The 13,072-nt window shown below is 38.6% G+C and overlaps 1 protein-coding gene across 11 annotated transcripts in view; it reads left to right on the top strand.

The window, feature by feature from the left end:
* RPS6KA5 (ribosomal protein S6 kinase A5) overlaps positions 1 to 13,072 on the top strand; it is a 183,102-nt gene that overhangs the window by 101,625 nt on the left and 68,405 nt on the right. For 9 of the 11 annotated variants that reach the window (XR_006705258.1, XR_006705257.1, XM_045451873.1 and 6 more), the window contains 2 exons: positions 628 to 743; positions 3,676 to 3,783. The exons of 1 other annotated variant lie outside the window; for it this stretch is intronic. Coding sequence is in view for 8 of the 10 variants with exons in the window: in XM_045451873.1 (XP_045307829.1) it covers positions 628 to 743; positions 3,676 to 3,783 (224 nt within the window). In the remaining 2 variants the exon portion in view is untranslated. The remainder of the gene's footprint in view (positions 1 to 627; positions 744 to 3,675; positions 3,784 to 13,072) is intronic. One more of the 11 variants, XM_045451875.1, reaches the window with a different exon arrangement.

The raw sequence follows: 13,072 nt of genomic DNA, 5'->3' as shown, positions 1-13,072 counted from the left end.
ATGGGGCAAATTAAGAGGGAAATGGGAATCTTTCAGTGTCAGGTGTTTGACTCAGCCACCTTGTGCCACTTTTACTTATGGGCTGCATAGAGCAATAAGAAGACCACCTGCTACCTGAAACACGTTTTTGAAAGGGTACATAGAAAATTCTAGAAAATAGGGAATCTGCTCAGATAGTGACTGGCAGCTATTACAAAGGAAAAGCTGAGATTTTTGTTTGTGTTCTGTTTTGTTCTGTTCCTTTTTTTATCTTAGTTGTTGCAATGGTTGATGTTTTGGTACTCCACAGCAAGCTAAGTATTATGTGGTGATGGCAGAGGTTTTGATACACTGCATTTGGAAAAATGTATTTAAATATATACAGATGTCATGTAATAGTTTTAATGGCAATACTCCATGCACATTCATTTGATTGTGGCTTAGGGTAGTCGTTATCTTATGAAATGTATTACTATATGTATTTAGTAATATGTTCTAGATGAAACTATATACTATAGACAAAGAATTATACAAAAATAATATATTAAAGTCAGTGCCTTGTGGTTAATCCAAAATGTTTAAAAGGGAATACTTCCTTAAGTTTATGAATACAAGTCAAAGAAAGAAAAAAATATATTTCATTTTTAGATTATATAAATGGTGGAGAACTTTTTACTCATCTTTCTCAAAGAGAGCGTTTCACAGAGCACGAGGTGCGGATCTATGTTGGAGAGATTGTGCTTGCCCTCGAACATCTCCACAAGGTAAGATGCTCAGTCTTTGAGAGTTCTTTTCTTGAAAAAAAATCTATTTTAACTGAGGTAATGCTGGAGCTAAAGAGCTACTGTTTTAAACGTCATTGTCTTCGTGGAGATTGTGAAAGCACACTTACACACCGTTGCCAATATTCTCAATTCTGTAGTTCCCTTTTTCAAAAATCATCTATTTTTCTTGGTAGTTCCTGCGATACGGATTAAAAAAGTAGAATGTGAGCATTTCTTTGGTTCTTGTTTATGAAAAATCCTAATGCTTATTACAAAGTACCATTAGAATAAAAGCTTTTCATTCTTAAAATAACCTTTGAAATAAAACCACAAGTCATAATCTATATTTGCTTAGTTGTGACTTACTCCGTTGCAGACTCTGCCTGTTTGTTTGCAGGGTATATTTCCTGATTAAGTTGGAGAATGTGAGTTTTTGGAAAGAAGCGCCTGCCACGCTACCCAGTTACCCCGCTGTCCCACTCTGGTCTGCCTTTGCCTTTGTTTTGCCCCTGGGGCCCCCCTCTTGTTCCCTCTCTGTCCCTCCTCTTCCATTGTCTCCATGTAGCGCGAACTCAGTTGCTAAAAACTTTAAGTGGAATTCATGCCTGTGCTGCTGTTTGAACTCCATAAAATCCATTCGAACTTTAAAAATATATATATTATTTCAGATACTATTAATCTTGATCGAAGAAATTTTGACTAAATTTTTTTTAACTTAATGAGGATGGATTATTATAGAAGCAGTTAGCTGTGTAGACCAAGCGTGTGTGTACTTCCTCAGAAATAGAAAGTATTTGAGTAATTTTCATCGAAGTGTGTGAGATCATGAGGCCATCACGACTTGAGTCGCTACATTAGGATGAGACAGGTGCATTGTAGAGCTACTATTCTTTGTCATGAATTCAGATCCTGCACTGGATTAGACATGAACAGGGATTAAAGTGGTGTTTATGGAGCATGGACAGGAGTGGAGAGAGATGAAGGAAAAGGCAGGGAAGAGGGAGGAAAATTTTCAAGTGGCAAGGAGACTGGAATTGCAAGATGGAGGCAATGGACGGCAGAGGCTGTGAGAAAAGATGGTGAGAAGACACAAGCACAGAAGGAGGGGATCAAGGAACGGGGACATCTAGAGCAGAACAGAGCCAGGACTGGATGGGGGGGGGGGGTGGTCAGGACAGGAGTCTTACGGAGAGTGGATGAAAATGTATAAGAACAGGAGGGAAAGAGAAAAGGCCCTGGTGGGCATGGGGGGTGGGGCTGCAGTGCGTGGACCAAAGGGACAGAGGAGCAGGAAGGGAGCTGACGGACATTCCTTTGGGTGGAGTTGTCCTGGGGTGGCCAGCTTTTGCTGGTTGAGTATCCGTGGGATATAAAGCAGTTAGGACATCTTCATATATGAACCAAATTGGGCCCAGGAATGGGTTGAAAAGATCTTGGAGTTTTATGCTTAGGTGTAAGTTTTTATAATATAAAAATGATGGTAGAAATCACCATAAATAACCAGAGTAGAAACAAGCAAAACAAATACAAAGCTTCAATGGGTAAGTTACTAAATTCAGTTTTTAATTTGTGTGAAATCTTTAATTCTGTTAATTCTGTTTATTAAAGAAAAAAATCCATGAACACCTGTTATTATTAAAACAGGGTAATCAGAAGTAGAAAACCTGATGAATACTGGATATATGTGTAATTGATGTAGAGTGAAAGTAATGTAGCAAATCAGATCTCAGCTAAGTTTCTCTTAATCTTACTACCCTAAAAAGATAAATACAAAGAGATACAACAGGAAGCCAGGAATATTAACCTTGACACAGCTGCTAACATTGAGTTTCCTGAGAAGAGACAAAAATGAGAGTTTCCTTGGAAGTGATGAGGTGAAGCAGATAGTAAATAATTTATTTCTAAAATTGTTTTCAAAGAGTTTGTTTCAAAGAAAAAAAAGTCACACTGGCTGTTAGATGTTCATGAAGCTTCGAGTCAAATGTCTGCTCGGACTGCAGATATTATCCTCTCTTTCGTGTAGAACACTGAAGTTCCAGGAGGAAAATTGCCTAGCATGTTTCCTTCTGTAATTTTTTGTTTCAATTTTAAGAAATTAGTACGAATCTGCTTTTTCATATACTTAATGTTGTAGAAAGCAGGGTTTCTAAGTTTAAAAATATTTAATTTAGACTGACATAACATGAAATATGCAATGCACATATATCAAGAACTTATATGACTTGTGTAGATTTATTTAGCTGAAGAAATAGCTGAAGTGTTTTACTGTAACACATGCAAAACAAAATGGAGGGATATATAAATGTTATCTAATTGACTTATGTTGCTTATTTAGAAGCCTATTATTCAACAAGCCTTTATTAATTATCTATTTGATGCTTTGCAAGATACTAGATAAATGTGAAGAACAGAGTTAGAGTATGGTTATATCAAGACAAGGAGGAAACACCTAGAAAATATCAGTTATTTTTAGATAAGTGCAATATATGTGTAGGTGCTGTAAGAAGAAAAAGAAAGACATGACCAGTGTGGAATCTGGTTAGTCAGGAAAGCCTCTGAATCCATTAGCAAGTGATGGACACGAATTGGCTAAAAGTACCCGAAGAAGATCATGTACAGTGAGGATTAGATAATTAAGAAGATAGGAGGAAGCAATAGTCAACAGAAAGACCCCACAGAAGCTGGTCCAACAAAGATGGACCTTCGTTACACAAAGAAGGAAGAGTTAGGAGGTAGGAGAGGTCCAGCGAGCCCAGCAGATAAGTCCTGAGATAGAGGAATTCACATTTGCCATGGCTAGTCACTAAGAGCCATTAGTGCATCCTGAGCAGGAGAATCCTTTTTTTGGTTTGTTTTTAAGGTAGACAAAGACTTTTCTAATTTATTTTTTGGAAACTGTTATTTTAAAATGTATATTTGTTTGTTTTTACAGTTGGGGATTATATACCGTGACATTAAGCTTGAGAACATTCTACTTGATTCTAATGGCCACGTGGTGCTGACAGATTTTGGTCTGAGTAAGGAGTTTGTGGCTGAAGAAGTGAGTATTGTATTTTAATTTGAAGTTAGTAACAATGGAATGTACACAATGATAAAAAATGAGCTGTAGAAGAAGCATTTATCAGGATAGTACCATATGGATTATGGATTTTTTGGGCAGGTTTGCCTAGAGGAACATCTTGACCTGAATGACTGTAAAGAGTTTTAGCTTAAATTACCATGGAACATGGAACCGTCTTGCTAGAATTGCAGTAAACATTTAATGAATATATCAGAATTCCCCAGTCTAAAACAAATCAAAACTATGCATTTAACTTTCCCTATAAAATAGGACTGAAAATTTTGAATAATCCTTTGGGCCCTTTAGGAGAATTATGGCTTAGGTGATAACCGGTGGACCATTACAAAACAAAGGACATACAGTTTACGTTATATTTACAAAGTAGGACATGTCGTGATGGCCCTTCGAATTCACTTGACAAAAATGACAAGGATCTACTAGACCTACTTCTTCAACAATCTAAAATTATTGAAGTAATTTGTGATAGCTAAACTAAAATTTGATAGCTAACGTGCAGATTTTGAATATGGAGGACCTTGCACTTTCAGTAGAACTCTTTATTATTATAGGTGCATTTAATGACATTTAAAACTGTACATCTAGTTCTAGTTAAATACTCCTCATGTAGCAGCTGTAATAAAAATTATATTTTTACACTACTGGTTATGCAAGATAACTAGATGAATTTGAATGCCAATTCATTTTTATCTAAGAAATTATTAGTTAGAATACAGAATCACAGTGGAATTTTTGTAGTGAAGAACTTTGTGGTTGTAAAACACATTGGTCTTGAATTCCAAAATAGGCGTATCTATTTCTGGACATTTGCTTTTTGGAATATTGCCCATGTAGTCCTAAGTGAATTTGATAAGTGCTGAAATCATAAAAACTAAAGATCTCAACTTTTTATCATATCTATATTCATTCAGTTCACTTATTAAGTATTGACCACCTCTACTATGCTAGGTACTGGATAATACAGTGGTGAATAAGATGCCTTCATGAAGTTATGGTTATAATTATATTGATTATCTTTGATGGGACAACCATTGTTATAAAATAGATGCATTTTTGAGGAATTTACTTCAAAGTTTGATTTTTAAGACTTTTTCTCCTTTGTAAAACTATTAGTGGTAATGTCAGTAAAACGTGACAGATTAAATACATTTACTGTTGCTTCCTCATTAAACCCCATAAACAAAAGTAAAGGAGTAAAATAGATATGTACTCAGAAAAGATGAAAGAATATAGCAACCAAATTTTGGAAGACGGACAGCAGGAATACTACTTGTAGCCAATTTAAGCATCCCTGATCACAGTTGAATCCTAAGCTAGCAACATGAGAAGTTCCAAGGCAAACTAATTTGCACTTCTGGCCCCCAGAAAGGTTCAGGACTCCCTCAGAGTAGGAACACAGGTGCCATGGGACATAGGAGGGTTGTTTGGAAGTCTATATAAGAAACAGGTAGCCTCTGGGTCTCTGTCTCCCCTATTCACCCAGGCAGCCATGCTTCCCTTACCTTCCAGGAAGACTAAAAGGGTTAAGTAGAAAGACTGGATTCAGGGACGAGGGGCTGAAGGTGAGGCCACAACAAGGAAACTACTGTGTGGGGTGAAAAATGACACAGCGAACCATGGAGCTCCCACGGCCTCTTTCTGCCACTTTGTCCTGAGAACACGTCTTCCCAGACAGGAGTTTGGAGAATTCCTCTCTGAGAAACTGAAAACAAAACCTGCAGATGCTGTCAGTTGGTGGTGGTGCGAGTGAAGTAGCCCGGCCAGATCTTTCTACACAGATGTCTGGGACTTGACGGGCCCAGTTCGTGGCCCGGAACCATGTTTGTGATGATGTCACAACTTCTCTTTCTATTTTGATTTCAGTATATTTCACCGTAATTCGTTTCTTTTGTCTGTATTGCAGTATGATTAGTTTCCTCTGTCATACTGGCATTTAAAAACACTATTCTGAAAAGTGGTCTGTGGGCTTCAACAGAAAGCCAAAGGGCCCTTGGTTTGTAAAGGACCCCTTCGCAGGGAGATTTGGTGACCATCATCTCCTCTCTCCATGGGACCATTCACGCATTTGCTCCTTCCCTCTATCAAAGTATTTGTTGAGGGCCTTCTCCATGGAGACATTGGGCTAGGTTCTGGTAAGACACCAATGAAAAGAATCACTTAGTGACTCCTGTATTTACAGGTACATGTGGCTGAATGTTTGGCAGACTTTGGCCCTGGGCAACGGCAAAATGTCAGAAACTAAAACAAAATAAACAAAAGTCAAATATGGATCAGAGTTGTTGAGTTTTAATACAGAGATACAAATTAATCAGAAAGACTGTGTGACTGAACCAGCCAGGTCCCTCCTCACAAGAGAGATTTGTGTATTCTGCGAGTCATGTCAGCCGCTCCTCCACAAGGGGGGCTCTCATGGGCTGCCATAAGTTTTGAGCACTTAGTTGTTTAGGTGCAAAAATGAAATACTGGGATTCTATCTGAAGTGGAGAAATACTGTACAAATTTTCTTATTTTTCACTGAATGCAACCTAGCTGCGTTTAATTATAGTTACGTGATAGTGTCTGTATAATTAAGCTTTCTAGTTTCATCTCTTCCCCTCAGACTACCAGCTCATTCTTCCTCTTTCTGTAGAGGACATACCATCACACTAGACTTCAGGTTTAGCTCTCATGGCTGGCATGGGAACTACCCTTCTCTGAGACCCCTACAACGGGATCTCGTGGTCCTTTGCTTCCCTAATTCCACCCACCACTTATTCAGCCAATTTCCCTGCCTAAGACTCCTTCCACCTTAAAAATATTTCCACCAAACAATTTCTGTTTTGATTAGCTAGCATTCCTTTTTGGTTTCACATGTCCGCTGAATCACTTATATTGAAGTATCTTTCTTGGAGTGAGTTTCTTTTTTGTTTATCCCTATTCTACCTCTTTGGTTTTTAGTTTAAACTCTAGTTTAAGGAGTCTCCTCCTAGGTTTCCAGTGCCTAGGGAGAGATTGTATGGCTCTAGCTCTAACTAACCTCTCTCCTTTTCTACCTCTTCCTCTTGGACCCTTTTGTTACCATTTAAGCATGCTTAGTCTCTCCTGTCTTAAACTTTTAAAGATGGAGAGTGGATGGATGGATGGATGGACGGATGGACGGACGGACGGACTGCCTAGTAGATAAAAAGAATCTAAGAATTATATATTCCCTGCCATCTCTTGTGTTCTTGTTCTCCTCTGTCAGTATTTGTCTACACACGCTCTTTACTTACCCACATCTCACTCACTCCTTAGTCTACTCTTGTTTGGCTTGCACACCTACCAACTGACTGTAAGTCTTCTTGTCAAGGTCACTATTGACCTCAGTTTTAGATACTTTTTAGTCCTCTTCTTAACTTGACTACCTAGTAATGTTGAACTAGAAATTGCCTCTTACTTTGGCTCCTGTGACACCACGGTCCCCTGGCTTTCCTTATCTCTCTCACTATCTTTTGCAGGCTTTTCCTCTTCTACCCAAGTGTTCCTCACAGTTAAATACTAAGTGCTCTTCTCTCTCTATGCCTTACTCTCTCCCTTTAGGCTGGTGATTCTTAAATATGTATGGCAACTCTGACCTCTCTTTTGGGCTCCAGACCCTAACATGCTTCTACCGTATTTCCACTTGACACTTTTGTAGCTCCTCAAGCTCAACATTTCCAAAACCGAGCTTGTCTTCCCCCCACCCAAATCTGCTTCTCCTTCAGCATGTTGCAATTTTGTGTTATAAATTCTGCCCTCATTTGGTCTGGGAAATGTACTTTTTTAATTTTTAGGAGTTTACTTAGTATAAAAAATGTGTACTTTTAAAATAACCTTTAAAGTTTCTGTTCATGGCATAATATTCATGTCTCTGTGTATTCGTTAATTTAACAATTGAGCAAATATTGAGTGCAGTATGTCAGGTATTGTACTAGACCCTGGAAATATAGTGGGGAACATAACAAATTCTTTGCCCTGATGAGCCTCTATTGAGAGGTATTTGTCAAATATTCATATAATTAATTATTTCTAGATTATAGTTTGCTAAACTGGATTGTAAACAGGATAAAATTGATTTATTTTAGGACTCTTTAAAGTCTTTTATATGATAATGAATACTTTACAAGTTTGATACTTTTGATATGTTCTTTTTTTTTTTTTAATTTTTTTTTTTTCAACGTTTATTTATTTTTGGGACAGAGAGAGACAGAGCATGAATGGGGGAGGGGCAGAGAGAGAGGGAGACACAGAATCGGAAACAGGCTCTAGGCTCTGAGCCATCAGCCACGGACCGTGAGATCGTGACCTGGCTGAAGTCGGACGCTTAACCGACTGCACCACCCAGGCGCCCCGATATGTTCTTTTCTCAATCGTAGAATTTGATAAATCCCTTGAGACTCTAAGAATAAAAGAAGACATTTCTAAATACCTGTATGCTAGCCTATGTCCTTCAGAGGATTTCTTGAGAGTACAATTCGGTAAACATTTGTTGAGTTCCTAATGTAAGTCAGACATTTGCTAGGTATCGGATATATGATTCTAACATTGAAGACTTCAAAAACATTTGTTTAGGGGGGCGCCTAGGTGGCTCAGTCGGTTGAGTGCCCGACTTCAGCTCAGGTCATGATCTCACCACTTGTGGGTTCAAGCTCCACATTGGGTTCTGTGCTGATAGCTCAAAGCCTGGAACCTGCTTCAGATTCTGTGTCTCCGTCTCTCTTTGCTCCTCCCCTACTAGCACTCTGTCTGTCTTTCTCTCTCAAAAATAAACATTAAAAAAATTTTTTTAAACATTATTTTTAAAAGGGGTTTGTTTTTACCTCTTTGTAAACAATGTCAAAATGATACATTAATGTATTATTAGTTACCCTATACTTAAAATTTTTTTGATGTTTATTTATTTTTGAGAGAGAGAGAGAGAGAGACAGAGCACAAGTGGGGGAGGGGTAGAGAGAGAGTAGGGACACAGAATCTGAAGCATTCTCCAGGCTCTGATCTTTTAGCACAGAGCCCGACATGGGGCTCAAACCCACAAACCATGAGATCATGACCTCAGCCAAAGTTAGACACTTAACAGACTGAGCCACCTAAGCGCCCCTAGTTACCCTATACTTAAATAGTGCATGCATTCTATGTTTTCATAATTTCACATTGAACATTTACAAATATCACAACAGGTTATTAACATGAACCTACAGTAGCTAAATAAAAGTAGCAGAAAAATAATGACCCCAACATTTAAAATAGAAGTAGCTAAACTATAACATACTGCCAAACTATAATATACTTTAAAGGGACAGGCCTATGGATTAATCACTATTTTCTCTTTACAGAAAATAGAAAAATGTACCTTCGCTTATAAAATGATGTTATTCATTAATTAATTTTTTGAACATATAAAGGCTTATATACTGGATGGAACATGTATTAAAGTAAGAGGATCTTTTTCAGTTCTCCACTTTGTGGCTGTGTGACTCTGGGCAAGCCACTTAGTCATTAACCCCTCTCAGTCTTAGTTTCTTCATCTGTAAAATAATAGCTGTCATGTCTAATTGATAGGATCATAATATGGACAAAATGAGTTGGTGCTTATGAAAGTATGTTCTAATGTGTGAAGCAGTAAATAAATATCAGTTTCTACTTGTAGGACATACTGTTCAAATTTTAGATTACTGTGAGCAAAATTAAAATAGACAGATGAGAATCTTAATTATTCTTCCTTTTCTGATTTGTAAGAAAGTTTTAAAGTACATCTTTAATGAACGCCTGGTTAATAATGTCATTTGCAGCATTCTGCTATTGTGACACATATATCACAAGATGCCTGGGGAGGTTCAGGACCCATAAAGAGCATGTTTGCATTGGGAATCAGATAACCTTCCTCTCTACGGCAGCTTTCTAGTTACTTCTCTCCCCCTCCTGCCTAATTTGTAGTGACATATGTTCACGATTCTTTGCATTGGCATGTGCTCCTGAAGAACGTATTAAGTAAGTCTCTGTAAGCAAGTCTTGTCAGTCACTTGCCAAGCTGAGTGACTTCAGGATAATTTTAGTTATTTTAGGGTCAACACTGAGATGGAAGTGTTGGGAAAACAGGAGGCCTAGAAACCAGTCAGAGCATTTTTCTGTTGCCCCAGTTTTTCTTCTACTCAAACAGTATTATGCAATTTACAGATGCTAGCATGTTAGTTTCAGCCATTGTTTTTGCAATGTTTTTCTGTCAGGGGAAGGGAGACAGATAGGGCTTTGCCCTCAGGTGTCTGCCGCACAGATTCCTTTATAACTTTTCTTACAGTAGAAATTATTGGCTCTGCTGCTTCCGATTCTGTGCCTCCCTCTCTCTCTGCGCCATCCCTCCTCCCGCTCACGCTCTGTCTCTCTCTCTCTCAAAAATAAATATTAAAAAATTTTTAAAAATTATTGGCTCTGTTAAGACTTATCGTTATACTATTTATTTTACGGCAGGTTTGGGGCACTTGGGTGGCTCAGTCGGTTAAGGGTCTGTTAATTTCGGCTCAGGTCATGATCCCAGGATTGTGGAATAGAGCCCCGTATCTAGCTCTGGGCTGAGCATGGAGCCTGCTTAAGATTTTTTCTCTCTCCCCAGCTCACTCACTCTCTCTCTCTCTCTCTAAAAAAAATTTTTTTTTATTTTAAAAAATGAAAATAAGGCAGGTTCAATGTATAAGTTCAGTGGGCAGGTTTAATGTAAATGGCATCACAGAACAAGCAGGGACAACTTTTGAGTGGAGATTCTTTTCACAGAAACTTCTATCATGTGTTCCATTGTTCAAATCAGGGTAAATATATATAATTTTTATTTACTTGAAAATTATATTTAGCAGTCACATTATTCTATATTAACATAGGATGCATTAATCTGAAAATAGACCATAATAAAGGGAAAATTATTTAAAGCCATGTTGAGTGTCAGGGATTTTCAAGTCCTTAAGGGGAATTTAGCAAAAAATATTCTGGAATTCTAAGCAACCCTGAATAAATGGGATGAATAAATGTTTATATCTTTTAAATATCTTTTTTAATTTTTTACATTGTGCAATATTTAACTAATAAAAATATAAAAAAGTGATACAACAGAATCTGTGTACCCACTATTCACATATGCACTTATAAACATTTTGTATTTTTTTCCACTCAGCAAATATCAATTGAATGTCTACTGTGATCCAGGCAGAGTTCTATCTAGTGTTGAAATCTAGCAATGAACAAAATGGACAGAAATCTTTCCTCTAGACAGGGGGGCAGCCAGTAACAGGAAAATGAGTAAAAACATGTATGGAATATGGTAGATAGTGGTTAAGTTACAAGAAGACAAATACACTAGGAAAGAGGGATGGGGGTATCCGGGTGAGAAAGGTTGCACTTTTAAATCAGGTAATCAGGAATGGCCTTGCCGAGAAAGTGACAGTTGAGTAGAGACACAAAGAAAGTGAGAGTGTGAGCCATGTCCGTATCTTAGGAAAGAGATTTCTAGGTAGAGGGATCAGCCAGCGTGAAAGATCCCAGGTGGGAATATGTCTGGGCTGTTTGTGGAACAGAGAGGAGTGCAGTGTAAGTGTGTAAAATGACTGACGGTTAGAGTAGCAGAAAGTCGGGTGTGCAGGCAGTCATACAGAGGGAGGATTGTACAGGTCATGTAGGGCATCAAAGACTGTCGTAAGGACTACGGCTTCTTTTAGTGAAGTGGGGGCCATCGGAGAGATTCGAGTAGGGGAGGGAGAGGATCTGACTTATTTTAGAAGAGTAATTCGATTTGCCAAGCATGCTGTTCTAATAGTGGGACAAGTCTAGAGACATGGAGACCAGTTAGTAAGCTTTTGCATTAATCCCAGCAAGAGATGGTAATGGCTAGTTTAGACCATGGGCTAGCAGGGTAGGTTGTAATAAGTAGTCAGAGTTTAGATATATTTTGACATTAGAGATGATGAAAGTTCTTGATGGGTTGGGTGTGGGGTGTGAGAGAGCAAGAGGAATCAGGGGGGCCCTAAGTTTTTTGGTTAGAGAGTCTGGAAGGATGAGGTCTCCATCAACTAGTGGACTTCAGATGGAAAGAAGATTTGGGGTAAGTGGAGGAGTTCATTTGAGCAGCTTGAGTTTTGAGATGACTATTAGACTTACAGAGATGTCCAGGAGGCAATAGGACATAGGAGTCTGGAGTGTGGGGGAGAAGTCCCATCTAGAGATACAGATTTGGAATTTGCCAGTATATTTAAAATATGAAAATTGAGGAGAATATCAGCAGGGTAAGTACAGATAGAAAAGAAAAAGGGACTAAACTCTGAGCCCTGGCTACTCCAACATGGAGAGTAAAGAGAGGAAGAGGCACCAGCAAAGGAAACTGGAAAGTTGGGAAGAAAACAGGCGAGTGTGTTATCTTAGAAACCACGTGAAGAAATGTTTCAAGGATGAACAAGATCAACTATGTCAAATACTGTTGTTTACTCAAGTAAGGTGAGGACAGGAGATTGATCATTGGCTCAATTTAAACCTCAGGAGAGAGAGAATGGGAATAGACATATTGTCCTCTACCAATAAAGGCAACCTTGGTGTTTTCTGTAAAAAGGAAAAGTGAAATCGTGTGGAGAGGGCAGCAGAGGATGAAGCGGGGTCAAAAGAGGTCTCTTTATTATAAGGCGGGAGAAATGACAGACGTCATATGCTGGTTGACACATTCCTGTAAAGGAAGTGGGGGTCGATATAATAATAAGAGATGGGAGGGAGATGCTGGACCTTGGGAGGGATAAACTCAGTGCACAAGTGGGGATGTAGTTCTTAGCTAGTGGCTTCGTCAGCTCATCCTTAGGAACAGAGAAGGGTGAGTTCCTGGGCACAGAAGCAGGTGGCTGTCAAGACGTGGTAGTGGGAGCTCATAGAGGGTCTTTTCTGATTGCTTCTGTGTTCTCACTGAAAGTGAGGAGGGAAAAGAAGGAGACACTGGAGTTTGAGGAGAGAGGAGAAGATACAAAATACGCAGTCATGTCCGTGGGAGAATGAATGGATTAGGAAATGAGTGCGTTTGCTGGGCAGCATTAAAGGCCTGCTCGAGGTTCACAGTCGTGAATTTAAAGTGAAATTGGTCAACCTGATTCTATGTTTTACTCCAACCACATTTTGCTTAACAAGTGCAGGCAAAAGGCAGATGGTGGATTGAATTTAATCCTGTTTTAGTGCCCCTACTTCAGATGTGTATAACCATAAACTATATATACTATTAGCCCGTGTTCCTAAAATG

Source organism: Leopardus geoffroyi, chromosome B3 (assembly GCF_018350155.1).
Source record: "Leopardus geoffroyi isolate Oge1 chromosome B3, O.geoffroyi_Oge1_pat1.0, whole genome shotgun sequence".
Lineage (NCBI taxonomy): Eukaryota > Metazoa > Chordata > Mammalia > Carnivora > Felidae > Leopardus > Leopardus geoffroyi.
This window is presented reverse-complemented; position numbering and strand designations above follow the sequence as displayed.